This window comes from Lissotriton helveticus, chromosome 6 (genome assembly GCF_964261635.1).
Source record: "Lissotriton helveticus chromosome 6, aLisHel1.1, whole genome shotgun sequence".
Taxonomy (NCBI): Eukaryota; Metazoa; Chordata; class Amphibia; order Caudata; family Salamandridae; genus Lissotriton; species Lissotriton helveticus.
In genome coordinates this window covers 1543995914-1544023205 of record NC_136067.1, presented here as the reverse complement: position 1 = coordinate 1544023205, position 27292 = coordinate 1543995914, and the positions used below count along the sequence as shown (strand labels likewise).

General features: G+C 50.5%; 1 protein-coding gene across 2 annotated transcripts in view; it reads left to right on the top strand.

Moving 5' to 3' along the window:
• The window catches only part of KIZ (kizuna centrosomal protein), an 824452-nt gene that overhangs the window by 492935 nt on the left and 304225 nt on the right, over positions 1-27292 (top strand). For both annotated transcript variants that reach the window (XM_078649325.1, XM_078649324.1), the window contains one exon: positions 20700-20819. In XM_078649325.1, coding sequence (XP_078505451.1) covers positions 20700-20819 — 120 coding nt within the window. The remainder of the gene's footprint in view (positions 1-20699; positions 20820-27292) is intronic.

Sequence of the window (27292 nt, the reverse complement as noted above, 5' to 3'; positions counted from 1 at the left end):
GGTTTATAATTATTCTGTGAGTCTATCGAACCTGTTAAATGTGTGACTATTGTATACAGATTAACACCATAGAGCATAAAACTCTCTTTATCTTTTACTCTCACTTTCTCTTTTACTCTCACTTTCTCTTTTTCGATTGGGAAACTTCATTTAGTTATATTGAGCATTATCCTTAATAGTCCAGTTTACAGGAGGCTAATTAAATGGACAACTGTTGTGTCTATCATAGGATTTACATCTGATCTTAGTATAGAAATCTCTAATTTTGTTTTGTAGACAACAATGGATGACTTGTATACTTTTTGGAACTCTAGTGGAGAGTGCCAGTGTCCTGTAGACGTATGTTCTGCTCCAATTTTCCACACCTGACAAAAGATTGAGTTCAACGAATCCCAGTGTGACTTTGCTTTTGCTGAGCAACATTTTAAAAAGTATCAACAATAGAGAGAATGTGTAACTATTCATTTCACAGCTCAGTTACATTGAAGCCTGGGAAACCAAAATGTATGATCTATTGAAGGAAAAAGCATTCATCATGCCAGCTGACTACCAAACCTGCACTGAAATGCATCAGGCGTGCCACTTTTTCAACCCTCCTTCTTCCTTTTCCCAACTTTGGTCCCCTAGAATTCACAGTCTCTTCAAGCCAGCCAACTACCTGACCTATCGTTAACAAAAATTAGATGTGCCAACGACCTCCCTGGACACAAGCCTAAGCATGCCACTGGACATCTGGATTAGGCAGAGCAAACATCAAGATATCTGTGAAACATAATTTTCATCTCACCCAATTCTCCATCTTGGCATTCACAAACTATGGGGCTTCCTCCTGCCTTCATGTACACTAAAACCCACCTGATTAGGGTGTGCTCTCTGGCTGTGTTCTGTCCCCTACCTACCAAATCAATATGGTCTCTAAAGCACTATTTCAGTACTTCAGCCTGCTACAGTGGGTTCTTCCTATGCTCCGCTGCTCACAGAAAACTTGACCACTTGCTGTGGTCATATTCAATTGAAAAATTGCAATTGCCTACACTATGATCTGACATTTAGGATCAGATCATGAATATCATATGTAGGGGCCCAACAATTAGCCCATATTAAATGGCACTGTCTGGCATACTGTGACATTCCCTGGCTTCTACACCTCTGTGAAAGAACAAACAACTACACTCTCTCTTAAGTACAAAGATACAATTGAACAGCATATACATTGAACGAGACCTGCAAATTACAACAAACAAAACCAATCATCCTAAAGGCGTTATCTCCCTTGTCAGAATAATCATTGTTATTACTAATAATCAAGCAGCAAAAACATCTAGATTCCCCCTCCCCGACCCATGCCTTAAGCAGCTCAATAAAATCTGATCTATTTAGTACTTTGCAGCAGAAATTAAACTTTTTCCTCGCTATTGGTGCTATGCCAAATTAGATCAAATGCTAATTCATTAAGCCTTCTCTAATGGAAACTGGTCTGGACAGAACTTAACTTGCCAATTACAGACCAAGACCAGAAGGATGAATCATTTTTCTGCAAACCAATAAAAAGGCAATCTGAAAGAGACACGTTAGTGATAGATTCCTTACCTTAAAATATCCCCAGGCGTCAGACTGGATCCGGAAAATTTTGCGTAGCAATACCCATGCGCGCCGGCAGGCGTCGTCCGCGTCATTAGTGCCGGAATGACGTCGTCGGAGTACTTAGACGCCGCCCTCGCGCACTGACGTCAGTTCTACTTTTTTCTGCGCCAGCTAGCGCAGATCCGGAGAAGCTCTACCCCTCAGTCATTTTTTGACTAAACTTTTTTGATCTTTTGATAATTTCTCTACTCGAGTCTTCGACTCCGACGGTGCCGGTAGGGATGCCCGGTTTAAACCCTGTTCCAAGTGCAACCGACTGATGTCGGTTACCGACCCCCATCGCCGGTGCCTCAAGTGTTAAGGCCTCGATCACGACGACCGCACCTGCTCCGACTGCCGGGCCCTGACGTCTAAAGCTAGGCGGGAGCGGTCCCGCAAGCGACTTGAGCTCCGGGAGTCGCGGGGTCGGAGCCCTCGCAGCTCCAGGAGTGGACATCGGTCGTCAGGATCCAAGTCCTCAGGTAAGACGCATGAGAGGTCGGAGAGACGTCATCGTTCCTCCGACCCACCCCAGCGCTCGTGCGATGCGGCCGGGGGTTCGGGTGACACCACCCACGCGGCTCCGACGGAGTCGCGGACGTCGCCGCCTGCCCCGCACCTTCGGGTCCCTGGGCATGATGCGACGCCAGAGGAGGTCGAGCGGTACCTCATGGCCATGAGGTCCCTCCCTCCTCAGCCAGGTTCCGTGGCGCCTCCGGGCCCAACGGCCCCGGCTGGAGGGCCTAGCGGGTCGGGTGCTTCGGATCCAACGCCATCGGGTGCTTCAGCCGCCGGCGACTTCGGTCCCGGCGCCGCAGGCCCTCACTGGATCCGCTTCCGGATCCGGGTCGTCGCCGATCGACCTCACCGACGCCGGTCCTGCGGGTGTTGCCCCTGGCGCCCATTGTGGACGCCGTCCCCGATCCTACCCTCGGTCCGGTTCCGGCGCCGAAGCGGCGCCGCTGGGCGCCGCTCTCGACGTTGTTTGGAGATTTCTATTTCCACGAACCGGCCCCATGTGTTGACCCTGACCTGCAGGAGATGGGTGACGAGGGTGATTGGGAGGGGTCTGTGGACCCTTTGGCACAGGAGTGCCAGTCTCAACAGGACTGGACATATGAGCTTGGGGAGGCCAGTGGTCTTGACACTTCATCAGACACTGGATTTGTCTCCCCTCCCACTGTGGCTACGGAGGAGGGGGCTGCTTACAGTGTAGTGTTGACGCGGGCGGCCAAGGCCTTACACCTTGAGCTCCCCGTCGCGGCCGTGAGGACTAACCTCCTCACTGAGGTCCTTAAACCGCAGGCAAGCTCCACTGAGCCCCTACTGCCGTTTAATGAGGCCTTGTGTGACATTCTTGTGGGCACTTGGTCCAAGCCCGCCACAGGTACGCCTGTGGATAGGAATGTGGCCAGACGCTACCGCCCGGCCCCGGGCGACCCTTGCTTTTTGTCCACCCAGCCCACCCCCGAGAGCCTGGCCATCCAGGCCTCCACTTCCTAGACCGCATTCCCGGCGGCTCCGCCCGATCGGGAATCAAAGAGGTATGAACAATTCGGGAAGAAGGTGTTCTCGTCCCTGAGTTTGGGACTGCGGTCAGTCAATACCGCATGCCTCTTGGGCCGCTACACCCACACCCTGTGGGACACGGTCACGGACGTGCTGCCACAATGTCCCAAGCCCTTGCAGGGGGTCGAGATGCAGCGCGATATTCCATCCGGTGTGGGCTGGATATCACTGGGCAGGGCGATGGCAACGACGGTGGCGGTTCGATGCCACGCCTGGTTGAGGTCCGCCAACTTTTCGGCCGATGTCCAGGCCACTCTTCTGGACATGCCGTTCGATGGCCGTCTCCTCTTTGGCGACAAGGCAGACCATGCGCTTGAGCGTTTTAAGGACTCCAGGGCTACAGCCAAGTCCTTGGGCCTCTCGGCCCCACGCCAGCAATCGGGTGCCTTTCGCTCCTTTCGTGGCCACGGAAGGGGCGCCCCCACACGTGCTGCCAGCCACGCACCGCAGAATGTTCAACAGCGCAGTGGAGGCCGTGGAAACCGCCGTGGCAGCAGTCGGGGACAACAGCGAGGCCAGTCCACACTTTCCCCCGCAGCACCTGCCTCAAAACCCTCCTAGTCCGTGCTTTCAGACCCATGTGACGCCAGTGGGGGGCAGGGTTCGCCATCACCTCTTCCACTGGCGCACTGTCACGTCTGACAGGTGGGTGCTGCAAATCGTCCGAAGGGGCTACTCCCTCCCCTTCGCGGCGACCCCTCCAGCCATGCCACCGCAATTCCACTGCGTGTCGGGGGATCACTTGCAACTTCTGCAAGAGGAAGTCACGGCCCTCTTGGCCAGAAGTAGGGTGTGGTTGTTACTCTCCCTACTTTCTGGTACCCAAGAAGGGCAAAGGAGGCCTACGCCCTATCTTGGACCTACGGAACGTCAACGGCTTCCTCCGGAAGGAGACGTTCAAGATGCTGACTTTGGCTCAGGTCTTAGCAGCCCTGTACCCCGGAGACTGGATGGTAGTGTTGGACTTGCAGGACGCTTATTTTCACATCCCCGTCCTGCAGGCCCACCAGCGTTACCTGCGGTTCACGGTAGGCCACGAGCACTTTCAGTATACCGTGCTCCCCTTCGGCCTTACCAGCGCCCCACGGGTGTTCACGAAAGTGATGGCGGTGGTCACAGCTCATCTGCGCAGGTTAGGGGTGTCAGTCTTCCCCTACCTCAACGACTGGTTGTTGAAGGCGGGCTCACCCCAGACAGTCGTCAGCCACCTCCAGACTACGGCCGACCTCCTGCACTTGCTGTGGTTCTCCATCAACGTGCCGAAGTCACACCTGTGCCCCTCTCAGAAGCTCCTCTTCATCGGAGCGGTTCTAGACTTGGCGCAGTTTCGGGTTTATCCTCCCGAACAGCGGGTTAGGGATATTCAGGCTCTGATTCCGATCTTTCAGCCTTTATCCCGTGTCTCGGTCAGGTTGACGCTGCGGCTTCTGGGGATGATGGCCTCCTGCATCCTTCTGGTGCATCACGCCCGGTGGCGGATACGGGCTCTGCAGTGGGACCTGAAGTTTCAGGGGCCCAGCATCAGGGCAACTTGTCCGACCATGTCTTGATCTCGAAGGGTACTGCAAGACAGTTGCAGTGGTGGCTCACGGACCGCGATTGGGTCAGTGGCAGATCCCTCTCCCTACCCCAACGGGAGCACGTAGTTGTGACGGAAGCGTCCCTCCAGGGTTGGGGGGGCCACATGGGAGAGGCGGAGATCAGAGGCCTCTGGTCTCCGGCGGAGTCCCAGCTCCACATTTACCTTCTGGAGCTGCGGGCGATCCGACTTGCACTGAAGGCATTCCTCCCCTCTGTCCGGGGGAGTGTAGTGCAGGTGTTCACTGACAACACCACCGCCATGTAGTACTGCAACAAACCGGGCGGGGTGGGGTCGTGGACCCTATGCCAGGAGGCTCTGCGCCTCTGGCAGTGGCTGGAACATCAGGGCGTGACCCTGGTGGTTCAACACCTGGCAGGTTCCCTGAACGCCAGGGCGGACGAACTCAGCCGTCGGTGCATGATGGATCACGAATGGCGTCTGAACTCGGACGTGGCGCAAGGTCTCTTTCAGCAGTGGGGAGAGTCTTGGTTAGATCTATTCGCCACAGAAGAGAACGCGCAATGTCATCAGTTCTGCGTGTTGGAATTTCCAAGGCGGCACTCGCTCGGAGACGCTTTTCGTCGAGAGTGGAGTTGCGGTCTTTTGTACGCCTTTCCGCCTATACCACTTCTGCCCAGAGTGCTGAAGAAGATCAGGCTCGACCGGGCCCAGGTTATCCTTGTGGCTCCGGTACTGGGCACGAAGATACTGGTATCCCGAGCTACTCAGCATGTCAGTCAATCCCCCGATTCGTCTGCCTCTTCGGGAGGACCTTCTGTCGCAGCAGCAGGGGACGGTCCTCCACCCGAACCTGTCCAGTCTCCACCTACAAGCTTGGAGATTGAGAGGCGACAGTTGAGGCCATTTGACTTGCCTCCTGAAGTCTGTAATTGTCATTCTGGCAGCCAGGCGTCCCTCCACAAAGTCGGTATACGCCTGCAGGTGGAACAGATGTGTGGCATGGTGCACAGCAAAGGCTGTGGATCCACTCTCTGCACCCCTTTCTGAGGTTCTCCTCTTCCTTCTTTCTCTTGCCCAGCAGGGATCTGCTCTGGGCACTATCAAGGGCTACCTTTCTCCCCTTTCCGCCTTCTTAAGGCTACCTGAGCAGTCCCCAATTGTAAATAGGTTTTTGAAGGGCATCACACACATGTTTCCCCCTGTTCCTTTCGTGCTGCCCCAGTGGGACTTGAACCTTGTACTTACTTACCTAATGTGTGCTCCCTTTGAGCCGCTCCATAACTGTCCTCTCCGTCTTCTTACTTTGAAGACTGCTTTCCTGATTGCCATCACCTCTGCCAGGAGAGTGAGTGAGCTCCAGGCTCTTTCTTCTACACCTCCTTTCCTCTCTGTCCATCCGGACAAGGTTGTGTTGCGGACAAGACCCTCTTTCCTGCCCAAGGTTGTCACGGCCTTCCACATCGGGCAGTCCATTACCTTGCCCACCTTCTTTCTGCCTCCGCATCCCTCGAAAGAGGAAGAGAGGCTCCACCGTCTGGACCCAAAACGTGCGCTCTCTTACTATCTGGATCGCACACGCCTCTTCCGGGTGGATGACCAACTCTTTGTTGGTTACGTGGGCGCTAAGAAGGGAAAGGCGATGCACAACCGGACCATCTCTCGGTGGATCATCTTGTGTATCCAGGCGTGTTACTCCTTGGCTAAAAAGGAGCCCCCTGTTGGACTGAGGGCTCATTCCACTCGGGCCGTGGCGACTACCACTGCACTGGGCCGAGGAGTGCCCTTGCAGGACATTTGCCAGGCAGCTACGTGAGCCTCGCTGCACACGTTTGCAAGACACTATTGCCTGAACAGCCAAGTCCGGAGGGATGGTTTCTTCGGCCGTTCCGTCCTCCAGAACTTTCTGGTGTGATTATTGGTTCGCAGACCCACCTCCGGGGTTGGTATTGCTGGGGTATCTATTCTAAGGTAAGTAATCTATCACTAACGTGTCTCTTTCAGATGCACAAGTTACTACTTGTGTAAAGATATATCTGTAAGAGACATTAGTTAGTGATAGATTCCTTACCGACTCACCCATCCTACCCGTTCTGCGAACCGATATCTAGGGTTAAGGTCATCCCCTTTCAGGGCCCTAGTTTCATGGCACCAGTGTTGGTTCTATCATGGCTCTGCGTATCTGGTGCAGAAAAGCTGTGTATCAGAACTGACGTCAGCGCGCGAGGGCGGCGTCTAAGTACTCCCACGACGTCATTCCGGCGCTAACGAAGCCGACAATGGACGTGGAGCCGCGGACGACGCCTGCCAGCTCGCCGGGGTATTGCTTCGCAAAATTTTCCGGATCCAGTCTGACGCCTGGGGATATTCTAAGGTAAGGAATCTATCACTAACTAATGTCTCTTACAGATATATCGTTACACATTTAGTAACTTGTGCATCTACGCTCTATGCTGTAATTCATTTAAAAACAATTCTGATGCAGACTAGCTTCTGCCGCAGCCGAGGGGCAGAATGATAGCTATTAGTATGGACAAGGTCAAAACACAAGCAGATTCCAAAGGATCAGCCGCGCTGATTCTACTAGACCAGGGGTACTCAAAGTACGGCCCGCGGGCCAGTAGTGGCCCGGCAAGCCTTCAGTGGCGGCCCGCGGAGTTGAGACACATTGCACCTGTGTGTTTTTTTTTTTTTAACTTCAGCAAACACCTCGGGGAGCAGCAGTGCGTAATCAGAGAACCTGCTCTGTGGGAGCCCCCCCGGCGCTGCAGGGGCGCTAAGAGGTGAACAAAGCCTCATTAACAAACAAATGGTCGTTTAAAGACCTGTGAAGTACTGGGGTGCCCGGGAGGCTGTGTCAGGCTGACACACAGGGGAGTGGGGTGTGAGGGGGGGAGGACACCAGGAACTTAGAGCCGGGTGAGGTGGGAGGGCAGAGCAGGGAGTGAGAGCCCGGGTGAGGGAGGTGGAGGGCAGAGCAGGGAGTGAGAGCCTGGGTGAGGGAGGTCGAGGGCAGCAGGGAGTGAGAGCCCAGGTGAGGGAGGTGGAGGGCAGAGCAGGGAGTGAGAGCCCGGGTGAGGGAGGTGGAGGGCAGAGCAGGGAGTGAGAGCCCGGTGAGGGAGGTGGAGGGCAGAGCAGGGAGTGAGAGCCTGGGTGAGGGAGGTCGAGGGCAGCAGGGAGTGAGAGCCCGGGTGAGGGATGTGGAGGGCAGAGCAGGGAGTGAGAGCCATGGTGAGGGAGGTGGAGGGCAGAGTAGGGAGTGAGAGCCCGGGTGAGGGAGGTGGAGGGCAGAGCAGGGAGTGAGAGCCCGGTGAGGGAGGTGGAGGGCAGAGCAGGGAGTGAGAGCCTGGGTGAGGGAGGTCGAGGGCAGCAGGGAGTGAGAGCCCGGGTGAGGGAGGTGGAGGGCAGAGCAGGGAGTGAGAGCCATGGTGAGGGAGGTGGAGGGCAGAGCAGGGAGTGAGAGCCCGGGTGAGGGAGGTGGAGGGCAGAGCAGGGAGTGAGAGCCCGGTGAGGGAGGTGGAGGGCAGAGCAGGGAGTGAGAGCCTGGATGAGGGAGGTCGAGGGCAGCAGGGAGTGAGAGCCCGGGTGAGGGAGGTGGAGGGCAGAGCAAGGAGTGAGAGCAATGGTGAGGGAGGTGGGGGGCAGAGTAGGGAGTGAGAGCCCGGGTGAGGGAGGTGGAGGGCAGCAGGGAGTGAGAGCCCGGGTGAGGGAGGTGAAGGGCAGAGCAGGGAGTGAGAGCCTGTGTGAGGGAGGTGGAGGGCAGAGCAGGGAGTGAGAGCCTGGGTGAGGGAGGTGGAGGGCAGCAGGGAGTGAGAGCCCGGGTGAGGGAGGTGGAGGGCAACAGGGAGTGAGAGCCCGGGTGAGGGAGGTGGAGGGCAGCAGGGAGTGAGAGCCCGGGTGAGGGAGGTGGAGGGCAGCAGGGAGTGAGAGCCCAGGTGAGGGAGGTGGAGGGCAGAGCAGGGAGTGAGAGTTCGGGTGAGGGAGGTGGGGGGCAGCAGGGAGTGAGAGCCCGGGTGAGGGAGGTGGAGGGCAGAAGGGAGTGAGAGCCCGGGTGAGGGAGGTGGAGGGCAGAGCAGGGAGTGAGAGCCCGGGTGAGGGAGGTGGAGGGCAGAGCAGGGAGAGCCTGGGTGAGGGAGGTGGAGGGTGCAAGGAGTGAGTGCCCAGGTGTGGGAGGTGGAAGGGCAGAGCAGGGAGTGAGAGCCCGGATGAGGGAGGTGGCAGGGCAGAGCAGGGAGTGAGAGCCCGAGTGAGGGCGGTGGAGGGCAGCAGGGAGTGAGAGCCGGGTGCGGTGACAGAGGGCAGCAGGGAGTTAGAGCCGGGTGAGGTGGGAGGGCAGCAGGGAATGAGAGCCGGGTGAGGTGAGACAGATAGAGATAGAGACAGATAAAGACATATAGAGACAGATAGAGGCAGAGACAGATAGAGACAGGGACAGACGGAGCTAGATAGGGTCAGAGACGGGGACAGACAGAGACAGATAGAGGCAGAGACAGATAGAGGTAGAGACAGACAGCGATAGAGACAGACAGCGATAGAGACAGACAGCGATAGAGACAGACAGCGATAGAGACAGACAGCGATAGAGACAGAGAGAGAGACAGACAGAGAGAGACAGAGGGAGAGAGGGAGATAGACAGAGGGAGAGAGGGAGACAGACAGAGGGAGACAGACAAAGGGAGGGAGACAGACAGAGGGAGGCAGACAGACAGAGGGAGGGAGGGGTGGAGACAGAGAGAGGGAGACAGACAGAGGGAGGGAGACAGACAGAGGGAGGGAGACAGAAAGACAGAGGGAGACAGACAGAGGGAGGGAGACAGACAGAGGGAGGGAGGGAGACAGAGGGAGGGAGGAAGGCAGAGGGATAGAGGGAGACAGACAGAGGGAGACAGACAGAGACAGACAGACAGATGGAGGGAGACAGAGGGAGGGAGACAGACAGACAGAGGGAGGGAGACAGAAAGACAGAGGGAGACAGACAGAGGGAGGAAGACAGAGGGAGGGAGACAGAAAGACAGAGTGAGACAGACAGAGGGAGGGAGACAGACAGAGGGAGGAAGGGAGACAGAGGGAGGGAGGGAAACAGAGGAAGGGAGACAGAAAGACAGAGTGAGACAGACAGAGGGAGGAAGTGAGACAGAGGGAAGGAGGGAGGGAGACAGAGGGAGGGAGGGAAACAGAGTGAGGGATGGAGACAGACAGAGGGAGGGAGAGAGGGAGACAGACAGAGGGTAGACAGAGGGAGGGAGACAGAGGGAGATGGACAGTGGGACACAGAGGGAGACAGATGGAGGGAGACGGAGAGAGGGAAGGAAACAGAGGGAGGGAGACAGAGAGAGAAAGAGAGGTAAGACAGAGAGAGACGGAGGGACAGAGACAGAGGGAGACAGAGAGAGAGGGAAGGAGCGAGAGAGAGTTAGAAGGAGGGAGACAGAGAGAGGGAGGGAGAGATAGAGAGAGAGAGAAAGAGAGATGTGTGTGTATGCTGGTCTGTTGGCTCAGTGGATGAACGCGTCAGCTGCAGGGGCCTGTGTTCAACTTCATCGTCACAGTTTTTTTCTTTCTAGCCCCTTGCCCCTCCCCCACTGACTCCGCCTCCACCGGTGCGGCCCTCAGCCACAAACCACACTGTAAATTTGGCCCCCGAGAGAAAGTTTGTGAGTACCCATGTACTAGACTCTTACCTGCATCACCCAGTAAAACGGACCAGGCTCCAAAGAGTGAGTATTTATGAAAAAGTCTTTCATTTGATAGCCCCTTCTTGGTGAACCATAGTTAATGTTCCTAACATCATACATCTCCAAACAATACCAGCTTGGGTGTAACATTTTCCCAGTTTTTCTTCAATATCCACTTCTGCTCTCTTCCTGGATTGATTCAATCCTTTGGTCTTACCTGCTTCAATTACTCAAAAAACAGTGCAGTGATCCTCATGTTCCAGGACCTTTAATGACACTACATCATCAATGGTGGCACCTTCCTTGCTCACGTACTGGATGACTCTTATTCATTTTAGTCTCAACCTGAATAAGACAGAAATACCCGGATGTAGAAAATGTGGACTGACACAAGACATTCAGGCCTGGCCTGCAGATCTACAACCAGCAACCCTGCAACAGACGCATGGAATGCTATGTATCATCCCAAATGAAGGCCTTACTCTTGAACCCCCAAATAGATGACATAGTGAAATCTCCCACGTGAGCTCAAATTTGGACGTTCCTTCAATTGGGGTGCTTCACAGCTTTCAATCCATAGTTGCATATATTTATTTCATGCCTGGATAACGCATCTCAGAGCACCAACATTCTTCTTCAAAGGCAATTTAAAAGGTGTAAAATTCAGCTGCAAAGCTGCTCTTGCATCATAAACCCTTGGATCACATACTAGATGTTATTTTGACTGTGTGAAGGCTTCCACCTTCTCAAAGGATTGCATTAAAACCATTGTACCTAATACACCAAGTACTCCAGGTAATTGGACCAAGTTTCCGGCCCCCAAAAAATCAGACCCAGTGCTGAAGATGCAGTCTCCATTCCAAATCAACGCTACAGATTAACATGCTAGTAAATTGAGTATTTCAGCAAAACCAGACTCTGGGCTGTTCTGTCTCAGCCATATCTACCACCTTTAGAACGCACTATCACCCAGCTAAGGAAATTGTAAAGCTAGCTTGCCTTCACCCAGGTTATTAAACACGACTGCTCAAGTTTTAGTCCCCTAAGTAATGCCACAATTATTACTCCTATAAGCAAAGAGGAAAGAACTCAGTCTAGATTATATTCAAGCCTCTACATCAACCTGTTGGGGAATGTTCCCCACATTTGTAAAGCGCGAACAATCACCTGTAAGGGTCTTTAGGCTCTGGGGGCCGTCGGGGAGATTAAGCAAGCTATTGCCCAGAGTCACATGGTGCTGGGCTAGTCTGCCACCGGCGCCGGGAATCGAACCGTGATCCCCAGATTCCAGCGTCAGTTGCCCTGACCGCGGCGCCACGCCTCTTCCATTCAAAAGGACTCCCACCCACTAGAACCACTAGTTGCATGCTTCATCCTTCAGTCCTCACCCCAGATACCTAGTGTACCTGGGTGGCCTCTATGCTGTCTGACAGCGGACCTCTTTAATTGTATTAGTGAGGAATCTCTGTTCTAAAAGTGCCTGTTGGTCTCCTGTATCTTGTAGAATTTATTAGAGGAACCTTTGGCAAGGTTAAACACAGCATGTGATGTTGAGTATAGAGGGGAGAGTTAATTCATCCAGTATTGGATCTTTCATAGATTCACATGCTTGAATCATTCACGCCATCGAGGTTGGAGTCTCACGGTAAAAATAAACATATGTGTAATAGCAATAATACATATCATACTATGCTATAATGCACTGCATAGTCATTGCAGTAGCCATCCCTGTCCTTTTGTAAAAGAAAATCAAAGTTGAAACACAGCAATCAGGCTCTAGCACCCTCTAGAACACTCCACAGAGAGGCAAGTACCTCAGATTTTATACTGCCTGTCTTTGTTACTGGGAGTCTCCCTGAGCTCTGCTCAGTTTTCTTTCTCTTCCAGTGGAATTTTTGAGTACATGATGTCTGATTCTTCTAAAAAAGGACTATCCAGGCCTCGTGGGTCATGTGGTGTAAAGGCTACATTTTGAAGATCCCCACAAGGATTGTATCTATTGCCTGTACCTTCTTCATAAAGTAAAGGACTGTAGGATCTGCAGGACCTTTTCTTCCAAGACCTTAAAAGACAGGAAAGGCAGATTACTTATTTGGCTGGAAAGGCTGAAATCAAAGACCTCTGTTGAGGCTAATGAAGAAGGCAGTATTAGTTCCAGACGTCAGTCCATCTGGCAAAGAAAAGGAACAGATCTGAGGAATCCCCTGAGAGACACAAGAAATCTTCAAAAAAGACCCATCGTGAGTCTCGGCATACTGCCTCTAAAAAAAGGTAGGCTGCCATTCCCTTCTGAGGAGAAATCAGTGGTAAAAGCTGCTTCAAAAAACGGCTTGAAAACCAACCTCAAAACAACCTAAGACTCAGTCAGAGTCTGTCAAGACCTCCTGGTCGTCAAAAAAGACATCGTCGACAGTTAGGTGGATTTGGCACCTCAGCTTTCCACGTTAACGCTTGCATCTTCCACAGGAGCATCGACGTAGAAACGGCCATCGCTGACGATAACCTCTTCGCCGTCAGCGTCTACACCGTCGATAAGGCCTCCGACGATAACACCCTTGCATCTGTCAATATCTCTTCATCAACGACACTCCCGTCGTCCACGGTGCCTTCATAGTAGACGATGACAAATTCATCGAAAATAGTACTGCCATCGAGAGCATCGATGATGACTACTCCGTCGTTGACTACAGTTATTTCAACATCGACGGTGTCCGTTTCACCGGTGACAAAGATCTCGGGTACGCCTCAACAAAGAAGACCTTCTTCATCACAGTTCACCCCAATTTTGACATCCAGGTTCTCGTGGACGATCCCGTTGGCGAGAGGTTTCTACCAGGACCCTTCTTACATCTCTCCTTTGCCTCCTAGTCAATTTTTGTAGTTATCTGAGGATTATGGGTTGTTCAGTCAGGCCCACAGTCTCTCTCATCTCCACGTAAAATTTTCAGAGAATGAGGATGAATATTATGGCACACACTACTATCAACCTATGGAAAGGTCACAGGTGTTGATTCCTCGCCAAGAGCCCATGATTCAAATGCCTATGGCGTTAGTACAGGACTTAACAGCTATGCTATAGGATTACCACACTCGCTTCCCTGCTGCAGCAAGTTCTCTGGAGAAGCAAAGGTCTCCCCCGCCTGCTCAAGACTCAGCAGCGCCTTCAGTACCCATGATGGAGTCTCATGATCCCGTATCTGTGCCATAAGATCAGATGCCACAGGATGATGATGATGATGTCGCTGAGGAAGGTGAGATCCCTAAGAGTCCTACTATCATAGATGAGTGGGAAGACTACTTAATTCTGACATCTTCTACGCCTCTCCTCAAGCAATTGATTCTCCTCCTGAGGATATTGGGGACTTTTATGCTATTATGGACAGAGCGGCAAATAGCATCCACCCACCCATGCCTGTTAAGCAGTGTGACTGTTTCTTATATTATTTTAAGGCCCATAACAGAAAATCTGTCCGTGCAGTTCCCATCATTGAGCACATCTGGTAAGAAGGAGATAAAATATTGAAGCTTCCCTAGTCAGTGCCAGCAATCCTCCCAAGGCGACCCTTGACCCTGGTTCAGGCAGGTCGCTCCCTACGCCGCACAGCTCCACCTGGTTGTGCCCGTGTTCCCGCCCTCGCTGCTGCCACGAGTTCGCACCAGCCCTCTGCCTGCTCTTCACTGTATTTCACTCTTATTGCTTTAACTGCTTATTCGCTTATTGCTCCTATTTCTCTGGGCCCTTCCCGCTGCTTCGTCCCCTGCGGCCTGCCCCTCTCGCTCGCCCATTCGCTCCCCTCACCCATCTTCCAGTTGCTCCTCCCTCCCACCTACCCTTCGAAATGGCGGCCGATGTGCGGCCGCTGCAAAGGTGCGGCTAAGGCAAGCCCATCTGTGCCTGGACCGCGCCCAGGGCCAGACCCCCTGGCCCCTGCAAGGACCACGACACCCGAAGCCACTACGACGCCAACATCCTCCATAAACTCAACGCCGGCCTATCATCCACCTGCTTCCAACCACCCTGAAGCTCACTCACAGACCCTTCTCGTACCGGAGCTGCAGCTTCGCCAGCCACCGAACATCTGCACATCTTCCCACCCCCCACTCCACCCCACCCACCAGGGCAGGTCTCAACCATTCTCAGATGCATACTACTCAACACCCGCTCTGTCCACAAATACGCCGTCGGACTCTAGGACCTACTTGACTCATCCTCCCCAGACGTCGTCTTCCTGACGGAGACCTGGATGAACGCCTCTTCGGCGCCCGACATTGCCATAGCCATCCTGGAGGGCTACAAGATCACCCGCAGGGACCACACCAACAGATCGGGAGGAGGAATCGCCATCGTCCACAAGAATACCCTCAGAATCTCGACCAACAGCGAAGACACCCTCCGCACCGCCGAACACCTGCACTTCCAGATCCACATCGATCCCAACACCACCATCAGAGGAACACTCACCTACAGACCCCCCGGACCCTTGCTACAGTTCAGCGACTCCATCACAGACATCATCAGCTCACACGCCCTGGCCTCCACAGACTACATCCTCCTTGGAGCCCTAAACTTCCACCTCGAGAACACCAACGACAGCAACTCAACCACCCTGCTAGACAACCTTGCCAACCTCGGACTCAAACAGCTCGTCACGACACCCACCCACTCCGCCGGACACACGCTCGACCCCATCTTTTCCGCCAGCAACCACGTCAACTTCTGCCACCCCACTGAACTCCACTGGGCCGACCACCACTGCATCCACTTCTTCGAGAAACACACCACGCGCAACCACCCTCAACGAATTCTCCTGAAACAAGGTCACCGAATACCAGCTAATCACCACCCACACCCGAGACCCACCAACCGACCCCACCAACACAGTCACCCGCAACTTCATGCAGTGGATTGACGACTGCTCCAACACTCTTGCCCTGATCAAGAAACCCTTAAACAGACGCACCGACAGAAGGGCCAGCTGGTTCACCACCGACCTCCAGGTTTCCAAGCAGACCTACCGAAGACTTGAAAAGAAGTGGCGCCCCAAACAGACACCCGTCAACCACATTGCCCTCAAGAACGCCAGTTGCAAGCACCATCAACTCATTCAAACGGCCAAAAGGACCTCCTTTAAGGAACGCATTGACAACAACGCGCACAACAGCAAAGAGATCTTCAATATCGTGAAAGAATTTGCCAACGTCAGCACCAGCTCCAACGACATCCCGCCGTCGCAAGAACTCAGCGACTCCCCAGCCAGCTTCTTTCACCGCAAGAACACAGACATCCACGACAGCTTCAACACCCAGACCCCCCGGCAGCCGCCGACACCTCACTGCCCTCCAGCCTCACCAGCCTCCTGCTCTCCTGGAACCACATCAATGACGACGACACCATCAAAATCATGAAAACCATCCGCTCCGGATCGCCATCCGACCCCTGCCCTCACCACATCTTCAACAAAGCAAGCTCCATCATCGCACCCCAACTCCGGAAGATCCTCAACAGCTCCTCGAGACTGCCACCTTCCCGGAGATCTGGAAACACGCCGAGATCAATGCCCTACTCAAGAAACCCAAGGCAAACCCAACGGCCCATCTCCCTGCTCCCGTTCCCTGCAAATGTCATAGAGAAGATTGTCAACAGGCAACTGATCCACTTCCTCGAGAGAACAATACCCGAGACTCATCCCAATCCAGATTCCGCAGCAACCACAGCAACAAAACAGCCCTCATCGCTGCCACCGACAACACCAGGACCCTGCTGGACAATGGCGAAACCGCAGCCCTCATCCTCCTGGACCTCTCAGCCGCCTTCGACACCGTCTGCCACCACACCCTATGCACAAGCCTCCACAACGGGGGGATCCGTGACAAAGCCCTGGACCGGATCACCCCCTTCCTCACCGGCAGAACCCAGAGTACCCCTTCCTCCATTCCGATCCGAAACCACCATGATTACCAGCGGCGTACCCCAAGGATCATCCCTCAGTCCGATCCTTTTCAACGGCTACATGGCGCCGTTTTCCAACATCATCCGATCACATGACCTCAACATCGTCTCATACGCCGACGACACCCAGCTGATCCTCTCCCTCACCAAGGAACCCACCAACGCCAAAACCATCCTCCACGAAGGAATGAAGGCCATCGCCGAATGAATGAAGAACAGTCGCCTGAAACTGAATTCAGACAAGATGGAGGTCCTCATCCTCGGCTCCACCCCATCCGCCTGGGACGACCCCTGGTGGCCGGCCGCGCTGGATGCTGTACCGACACCCACCGGCCACGCACGCAACTTGGAGTTCATCCTGGACTCATCGCTATCAATGACCCAGCAAGTGAACACCGTCTCCTACTCCTACTTTAACACCCTCCGCATGCTTCGCAAGAGCTACAGATGGATTCCCCACTGGAACCAGAAGGACGGTCACCCAGGCCCTCGTCAGCAGCAGGCTGGACTACGGCAACGCCCTCTACGCAGGAACCAGGACCAAACTCCAGAAAAGACTTCAACGCATACAGAACACCTCCGCACGCCTCATCCTCGGCATCCCCTGCCACAGCCACATCACTGCCCACCTGAAAGACCTGCACTGGCTCCCTGTCAACAAGAGGATCACCTTCAAGCTCCTCACCTACGCTCACAAAGCACTCCACAATGCCGGACCAGCATACCTCAACAAACAACTCACCTTCTACACCCCGAACCGGCAACTTCGCTCCACTGACCTCACCCTCGCCACCGTTCCATGCATCCACTGAACGACCACAGGCGGCAGATCATTCTCCTACCTCACCGCCAAGACATGGAACACCCTCCCCATCTGCCTGTGACAGACCCAGGACCTGCTGACCTTCAGAAGACTCCTCAAGACCTGGCTGTTCGAGCAGTAGCAGCATACCCCCTCCCCCTTAGTGCTTTGAGACCCTCACGGTGAGTAGTGCGCTCTACAAATCCTTGATTGATTGAAGAATTGATATAGCGCTGCGAGGCCTCCGGGTAGTTACGCGCTATACAAGTGCAATTTTTCATTTCATTTCATTTCATTGACAAACAATACAAGCTCCCAGGTGATGCACCTGCATGCCTGGTAGGACAACCTAAGCTGGATTCAGTAATTTCCCTCGCTGTGCAGCGAAGATCTCGGAAATCCTTTGGTACCCATTACTGCGCCACCCAATAAGGATGGAAGGCGCTTGGACAATTTTGGCAAGAGATTCCCCACTATGGTGGGTGCATCAGTGCGTGCTGCAAATTCCTTAGCAATTCTAAGGAGATACGACCGCCAAAGTGGTCTTATGTTGCACCGTACCTCAATTTGTTGCCGGACGACAAAAAACAAGAAGAAAGGAAGATTCTTCTTGAAGGGGAAAGGTCAGCATTGGAAATTATAGACATATCTATGTTTTTGGCTTTGTTAGGTTTTAGGCAACTAGCTGGAACAGCAGTTCTCCGCCACCAAGGATATCTTTAGTCTACCACCTTTCATCCTGAGGTGAAAAGTAAGATCTTAGATATTCCATTGGATGGGGACCACTGTTTGGCAAACACCTTGATGATGCCTTACAGGAAATAAAGAAGTATACAGATACAGCTAAAGCTTTAGGAACACTCCAGTATAGGAAGACAACCTTTTGAGGAGCCTGTGGCAGAGGATCATATTCCTTTCAAGGGAACTATCAGAAATACAGCCACAGACTTACCAATGTAGATATGGCTATCAACAACAGCAATCTTATAGAGCCCCTCCAGCTGCTGCTTACTCCAGACAGCAAAACAGAAGAAAGCAGCCCATGCTAGAAAACAGTGACACCTCCCCAGCACCTGCAACAATTCGGCCACGCATCAACCCCAGTGCGGCTAATATTTCTTTACATTTCGACCAATAGAGAAAAATCACTGTGGACAAGTGGGTCCTGGACATAGTAAAGTATGGCCATACCCTAGAATTCATAAATATCACACCGCCTCTGAAGAGGATTCTATCATCTAAAACTTCTCAGAAAAGAAGCCAAAGTTATGCTCCGGAAAGGATTCATGCGCAGTTCTCCCAAGACATACAGTGTAGGGGTTTCATTTTGCATGGACGAGCCTGGAGAGGAGATGGTCAGGAGAAGGAGGACAGCAGGGCACGGAGGAGAATGTGCAAGGTATGCCGCGGTAGCCTTGCTAGGGCTGGATGGCAGGGGCAAACTCCGCCATGCCGCAAAATCTTCGCTTTCCCAGCACGGCAGAAAACGCACCAGGTAACCCAAGCAGATGGCAGTCTGGGGGTCAAGAGTCCTCCAGGTCTGCTGCCTGCTTCATGCCGCATGTAGGGGGCGGAGCGGAGTGGAATTCCACTGAATTTTTAGGCAACTCCGTGGAGTTCCATGTAGTGCCAACTCTGCCCAGTTGGGCCCGGAACTGTGTGCAAATAGTTTTTCTTTTAAAAAGTTTTTAGATTCACGAGGTACTGTGACTCCTCCACTTAGTGATAATGTACATGGTCATTGACTCCATTGTAGATTGTTTTCTTTCGGCTGTCTGGTTCGAATGTGTGCACCTTTGCTGCAGGCCAACACCGTTGAAGTGCTCTTTTCGGTTCACACGGTGTCCTCCGCTCCATCTGTATTATACTTCAATTGTCTCTCCTTTAGTTTCCTTCTCGGGTCCAAGTTTGATTACTTTACTCGAGCAGGGTCCTGGTCTACAGCGGCACCTAAAGGGCCTTGACCTTCAGGGCCCACACTAGTCTCTCCGTAGCATCTCTCCACCATGCCTCGACAGTGATGGAATGGACGCCATTTCGGGATTGTCCTCACTGCCATTTGCCAGTATCTCAGGTAAATTCAAAGTACTCCCCTTTGGGGTTACTACTGCACCCCAGGTGTTTACCAAGTGCCTTGCTGTGGTGGTTGCACACATGCACAGAGAGGGCGTCCATGTTTTTCAATACCTAGACTGGCTGATCAGAACTGCCAGCCTCTAGCAGTACCACAAACGCACACAGGTCGCAATAGACCTTCATCGCATAGGGTTTACCATTAACGCCACTAAATTCCACAGCCAACCCCTCCAGATCCAAGCATAGCTAGGGACTATTCTCATCGCAGAGGTAGGCTTAGCCTATCCAAACTCTGTTAGGATCCAGTGCTTTCAGGCACTTCTCCTTCTTTTTCAACCAAATCAACATCCAGACAGTAGGTAACTCAACCCTCTATTCGCCTGCACACTTCCAGAGTGCTGCCGAAATTTGAAAAATGGCTAATCACTAAAGATGACGATAAATGCCGGCTCTCTGATATCTAAAACTTTACGAATACCTTTGCAGAAACTAACAAATCACCGGCTCAACTGTGTTGGGAATCTGAGCTAGAACGCTCCTTCACATTCAAGGAATAGGCTGACGGAAATGTGGCCAAATAGGAACACTGTTACATCTCCTCTGGAGATGCCCATACCTCAAGCAATATTGTAAGGAAGTGCTTAAAGATACTGATGAAATATTTTAAACGGAAAGCCCTCATTTCTGCAGCTACACTCTCCTGGAACTTCCCAACCAACTGACATATCCACTTCGATCCGATTGGGTGGAAAGCCATGACAATGGCTCTCTGCTCCGCAAGGCTAGTCATCACATCTAATTGGGGTATGAACACCACTCCAGTCCACTCAGACTGGCTACACAAACTATGGGACAATGTTGCTATGAAAAAGCTCACGGCCTCCGTAGAATGCAAGATGCCACACTTCGATAAAATGTAAGGCTCATGCATCCACTTTCTAGCCCAAGACTAATGAGAACTCACCTGCCCCTGCTATTTTAGGGTGCTTCTATTGACGGATGGCGAGACTCATTATACCCGCTGATTAGACTTTGTTCATATCCACTGAGAAGACTGCTTCGCATACTGGCCAAACCCGCACCACTCTGAGATTCTCCACACCGCCTACACCCAATCCCCTCCGCCTTTCTAGGGTGACCCCCCTTTCTAGTACATCACCTCACTGGTCACTGGATCTAGGTAAGTGTATGTGTTCTATAAAATGCCAATAAAAGAAATTTGAGCCATTGATTTGTATACCTCAAATAAAAAGAGGACTGATTCCTAATTCACTTTAATCATACATTTTGAATTGCACCAGTGGGAGATACATTACCCTTTACCCTATTAGCATTTTAGGTGTGAAATTGTACACATATTTTCATATGTTACCATTTATGGTCTGATACCTGAACCTTTGCTCAACTTAATTGTAGATAGAATGAAAATAATGAAAGATGTCTGTTGCTTTTCATCATTTTCAGAAAAACAAGAAACAGTCCACCCAGTGCCTAAAACTGTTGTTGAGAGTAACAGAAGTCTTTCTGAAGGCGAAAATCGGATTGAAAGTATCAGTGATATTTCTGAATTGGAGCAGTCACCAGGTAGGTTAATACCAAAATACTCTACTTATCTTGGTGACTTAGATGCACATACTCTATTCTAAGTTGCTGAGTTTACTTTCAGCAGTAGCCTCCCTTGTTCATATAGAATCTGTAGCAATATGACTTCTTGATGAACGAGGGTTTGAACAGATGTATGATGTGAATTGGACAATTGGTCAGTGTATTTGGGGGGCTTCTTGCTGTGGTCATATTCAATTGAAATATTGCAATTGCCTACACTATGATCTGACATTTAGGATCAGATCATGAATATCATAGGTAGGAGCCCAACAATTAGCCCATATTGAATGGCACTGTCTGGCATACTTTGACATTCCCTGGCTTCTACACCTCTGTGAAAGAACACCCAACTACACTCTCTCCTGAGTACAAAGATACAATTGAACAGCATATGCATTGAACGAGACCTACAATTTACAACAACCAAACCTAATCATCCTAAAGGCATTATCTCTCTTATCAGAATAATCTTTGTTATTACTAATAATCAAGCAGCAAAAACATCTAGATTCCCCTTCCCCGACCCATGCCTTAACCCCTTAGATGCTCATGACGAGCTCAGCTCGTCATGATGCACGGTGCTCGTGACGAGCTGAGCTCGTCATGACCACACCCATTAACATTGACCTCCAGCACAGGGGGAGAATAGCCCAAGCACCCAAGGTGTTAAGCAGCTCAATAAAATCTGATCCCTTAAGTACTTTGCAGCAGAAATTAAACGTTTTTCTCGCTATTGCTGCTATGCCAAATTGGATCAAATGCTAATTCATTAAGACTTCTCTAATGGACGCAGGTCTGGACAGAACTTAACTTGCCTATTACAGACCAAGAGCAAAAGGATGAATCATTTGTCTGCAAACCAATAAAAAGGCAATCTACGCTCTATGCTGTAATTCATTAAAAAAGAAATTGATGCAGACTAGCTTCTGCCGCTGCTGAGGGACAGAATCATATCTATTAGTATGGACAAGGTCAGAACACAAGCAGAATCCAAAGGATCTGAAGCACTGATTCTACTAGACTCTCATCTGCATCCCCCAGTACATCTGACCAGGCTCCAGAGTGTGAGTATTTATGAAAAAGTCTTTCATTTGATGGCCCCTTATTGGTGAACCATAGTTAATGTTCCTAACATCATACACCTCCAAACCATACCAGCTTGGGTGTAACCTTTTCCCAGTTTCTCTTCAATATCCGCTTATGCTCTCTTCCTGGATTGATTCAATCCTTTGGTCTTACCTGCTTCAATTACTCAAAAAACAGTGCAGTGATCCTCATGTTCCAGGACCTTAATGACATTACATCATCAATGCTGGCACCTTCCTTGCTCACCTACTGGATGACCCTTATTCATTTTAGTCTCAACCTGAATAATACAGAAATACCCGGATGTAGAAAATGTGGACTGACACAAGACATTCAGGCCTGGCCTCCAGATCTACAACCAGCACCCCTGCATCTGATTCATGGAATGCTATGCATCATCCCAAATGGAGGCCTTACTCTTGAACCCCCCAAATAGATGACATAGTGAAATCTCCCATGTGAGCTCAAATAAGAACATTCCTTCAATTGCGATGCCTCACATATTTCAATCCATAGTTGCATATATTTGTTTCATGCCTGGATAACGCATCTCAGAGCACCAAAATTCTTCTTCAAAGGGAATTTAAAAGGTGTAAAATTCAGCTGCAAAGCTGCTCTTGCATCATAAACCCTTCAATCACATACTAGAGTAGTTATTTCTGTGTGCAGGCTTCCCCCCTTCTCAAAGGATTGCATTAAAGCTATTGTACATAATACACCAAGCACTCCAGGTAATTAAAATCAGACCCAGTGCTGTAGATGCAGTCTCCTTTCCAAATCAATGCTACAGATTAACTTGCCAGCAGATTGAATATTTCAGCAAACCCAGACTCTAGGCTCTTCTTTCTCAGCCAAATTTACCACCTTTAGAACACACTATCACCCAGCTAAGGAAATTATAAAGCTAGCTTGCCTTCACCCTGGTCATTAAACATGACTGCTCAAGTTTTAGACCCCTAAGTGATGTCACAATTGTTACTTGTATAAGCAAAGAGGAGAGAACTCAGTCTAGATTCTATTCATCCTCTCCATCAACCAGTTGGGGAATGTTCCTGATTATTCAAAAGGACCCTCACCCACCAGAACCACTAGTTTTTTTTTGTTTTTTGTTTTTTACAGAGTTTTCTATAGCGCGAACTAGACCCGAACTGAATCGGGTATCAGAGCGCTTTACATAGCACCAGTTACGTTACATGAGGACAAGCATTCATTTTAGGCATGGGGAGATTAAGTGATTTGCCCAGAATCACAGGAGGTTTTTGGCGTCGTTACCGAGACTCGAACCCAGATCCCCAGGTCCTCACCCCAGATACCTAGTGTACATGGGTGGCCTCTGTGCTGTGTGACGGTGAACCTCTTTGATTGTATTAGTGAGGGATCTCTGTCTAAAATTGCCTGTTGGTCTCCTGTATCATGTAGATTTTATTAGAGAAACCTTTGCCAAGGTTAAACACAGCATGTGATGTTGATAGTGTTTTTATGGGCTCACACATCATTAGGTTTACGTGTTCCAACCATATGTAGTTGCCAAAAAGCTCAGATGACTTTTTTCAGGGTTAATCTTCTAAATGGATCCTTACTTATCATTTACCAGAATCTAAACACTAATTCTTTAGTCAATTCATTAGTGAGTACAATTCAGTCATGCATCTTATTAGGCGTTCCTTTCATGTCCAACCATTACAAAGCTAATTCATCAGTGATTCATTTGGAAAATTCATGTAAAGAGGAGGGACTTAATTTATCCAGTATTGGATCTTTGATACATTCACATGCTTGAATCATTCACGCCACGGAAGTGGGTGTCTCACGGTAAAAATAAGCATATATATACTAGCAGTAATACATATCATGATATGCTATAATGCACTGCATAGTCATTGAAGTAGCCCATCCCTGTCCTTTTGCAAAGAAGAACCAAAGTTGAAACACAGCCAATCAGGCTCTAGCACCCTCTAAAACACTCCACAGAGAGGCAAGTTCCTTATATTTTCTACCGCATGTCGTTGTGACAGGGAGTCTCCCTGAGCTCTGCTCAGTTTTCTTTCTCTTCCAGTGGAATTTGTGAGAACTTGATGTCTGATTCTTCTAAAAACAGATTATTCAGGCCTTGTGGGTCATGTGTGAAGAAAAGGCTACATTTTGAAGATACCCACCAGGATTGTATCTATTGCCTGTACCCTCTTCATAAAATAAAGGACTGTAGGATCTGCAGGACTTTTTCCTCCAAGACATTAAAAGACAGGGGAGGCAGAATACTTATTTGGCTGGAAAGGCTGAAATCAAAGACCTCAGTGAAGTCTAATGAGGAAGGCAGTATTAGTTCCCAGACGCCAGTCCATCTTGCAAAAAAAAGCCACAGATCTGAGGAATCCCCTGAGAGAGACAAGAAATCTTCAAAAAATACCTATCGTAGGTCTCCGCATACTGTCTCTAAAAAAGGTAAGCTGCCATTCCCTTCTGAGGAGAAATCAGTGGGGAGAGCTGCCTCAACAACGGCCCCAAAAACTGCCTAAAACTCAGTCAGAGTCTGTCATGACCTCCTTGCCGTCGAAAGAGATATCGTCGACAATGAGGTGGATTTCGCACCTCAGCTTTCCTCATCGCGCTTTCATCTTCCACAGAAGCAGAGGAGGTGGCCTAACGACTAAGGCGGTCGACCTCATATCAGGGGAACCGGATTCGAGGTTCAGCAAGGATGCGCAACAACCTGTGGTTCTGGGCAATTCACTTAATCTCCCCGTGCCTAACTAAAATGAATGTGTCCTCTTGTAACACAACTGGTGCTTGTGTAAAGCGCTCTGATACCTGATACCTTTGGGTCAAGTTCGCCCTTATAAAACTCCATAAAAAGAAGAAGAAAGGGCCATCACCGACAATAACCTCTTCACCGTCAAAGCCTACAACGTCGACAAGGCCTCCGACGAGAACAACTTCGCCTCTGTCAATGTCTCTTACATCGACGATACTCCCGTCGTCGACGACAACAGCTTCGTCGACAATAGTTGTGCCATCAACAGCATCAACGATGACTAATCCGTCGCTGACAACAGTCATCTCAACATCGACGTGTCCGTTTCACAGGCAACGAAGATCTCGTCGAGGTCGCAACAAAGAAGGCCTTCTTCATTACAGTTCACCCCAATTTTTACATCCCGGTTCTTGTCGACAATCCAGTCGGCGACAGGTTGCTACCAGGACCCTTCTTACATCTCTCCTTTGCCTCCTAGTCATTTTTTGGAGGAATCTGAGGATAATGGGTTGTTCAGTCCAACCCGCAGCCCCTCTCAACTCCACATAAAATTTCAAGAGGAGGAGGATGAAGATGAATATGATGGCACACACTACAATCAACCTATGGAAAGATCACAGGTATTGATTCCTCGCCAAGAGCCCATGATTCAAATGCCTATGGCGTTAGTACAGGACTGAACAGCTACGCTACAGGATTACCACTCTCACTTCCCTGATGCAGCAGGTTCTCTGGGGAAGCAAAGGTGTCCCCTGCCTGCTGAAGACTCAGCAGTGCCTTCATTACCCACGATGGAGGCTCAGGATCCTGTATCTGTGCCACAAGATGAAATGCCACAGGATCATGTTGATGATGTTGCTGAGGAAGGTGAGATCCTTAAGAAGCCTACTAGCATAGATGAGTGGGAAGACAACCTAATTCTGACCCCTTCTCCTCCAGATCCTCAAGCAATTGATTCTCCTCCTAAGGATATTGGGGTGCTTCATGCTATTATGGAGAGATTGGCAAATCGTTTCCACCTGCCCATTCCTGTTAAGCAGTCTGACTGTTTCTTATATATTTTAAGGACCAAAACAGAAAATCTGTCCGCGAAATTCCCATCATTGAGCATATCTGGTAAGGAGATAAAATCATGAAGAATCCCTATACAGTACCGGCAGTCCTCCTGAGAATTGACAAACAATACAAGCCTCCCGATGATGCGCCTGCATGCCTGGTAGGACAACCTAAGTCGGATTCAGTAACTTCTCAGGCTGTGCATTGGGGATCTCGGAAGTTCTTTGGTACCCATTACTGAGCCACCCGATAAGGATGGAAGGCGCTTGGACAATATTGGCAGGAGATTCACCATTATGGAGGGTGTGTCAGTGCATGCTGCAAATTCCTTAGGAATTTTAGGGAGATACGACCGCCAAATGTGGTCTGATGTTCCTTGATTTTTTTGCCGGACGACAAAAAACAAAAAAGCAAGGAAGATTCTGCTTGAAGGGGAAAGGTCAGCATCGGAAATTATAGACATATCTATGGATTTGGCTTTGTTAGGTTTTAGGAAAGTAGCTGGAGCAGCAGTTCTCCGCCACCAAGGATGGCTCGAATCTACCACCTTTCGTCCTGTGGTGCAAAGAAGGATATTAGACATGCCATTCGATGGGGACGCACATTTTTGGCAAACAGATTGATGATGCCTTACAGGCAATAACGAAGAGTACAGATACAGCTAAAGCTTTAGAAACACTCCAGTATAGTAAGACACCCTTTTGATGAGCCCGTGGCAGAGGATCATATTCCTTTCAAGGAAACTATCAGAAATACCAGCCACAGACTTACCAATATAGATATGGCTATCAACAACAGCAATCTTAGAGCCCCTCCAGCTGCCGCTTCCTCCAGACAGAAAAACAGAAGAAAGCATCCACCTCAGACTAGGGACAGTGGTAGAAAACAGCTACACCTCCCCAGCACCTGCAACAATTCGGCCACGCATCAACCCCAATGCCGCATTCTTTTCTTTTCATTTCAACCCATGGAGGAAAATCACTTTAGACCAGTGGGTCCTGGACAGAGTAAAGTATGGTCAAGCCCTAGACTTCATAAGGATCCCACCACCTCATCTTCCTCTGAAGAGGCTTCCACCTCCGCTAAAACTTCTCAGAAAAGAAGCCATGGTTATGCTACCGGAAAGGAGCCATAGAAAGAGTTCCTCACTCAGGAGGGGAAAGGTTTTCATTCCTGTTTCTTTCTGATAAGAAAGAAGTCGGGAGAGCAGAGGCCATTTCTAGAGCTAAGAAAATGTAACAAATATCTGTAAAAGAAGTCCTTCCGCATGGTCACTCCTCAGGAGATACTACAGCTTCTCAATCATTTTATGACGATATTAGATTTGTAGGATGGATATTTCCACTTCCCTATTTATCCCAAACATCGAAAGTTTCTCTGTTTCACTGTGGCAGGTGCTCATTTTCAGTTCTGACTTCTCCCTTTTGGTCTGTGGTCAGCACAAAGAGTATTCACCAAATATCAGACTCCAGTTGCTGTTCATCTCAGGCTGCAGGGCCTACAGCTGTTTCCTTACTTACACGACTGGTTAGTGAAAGCACCCTCTTTTTGACAAGCC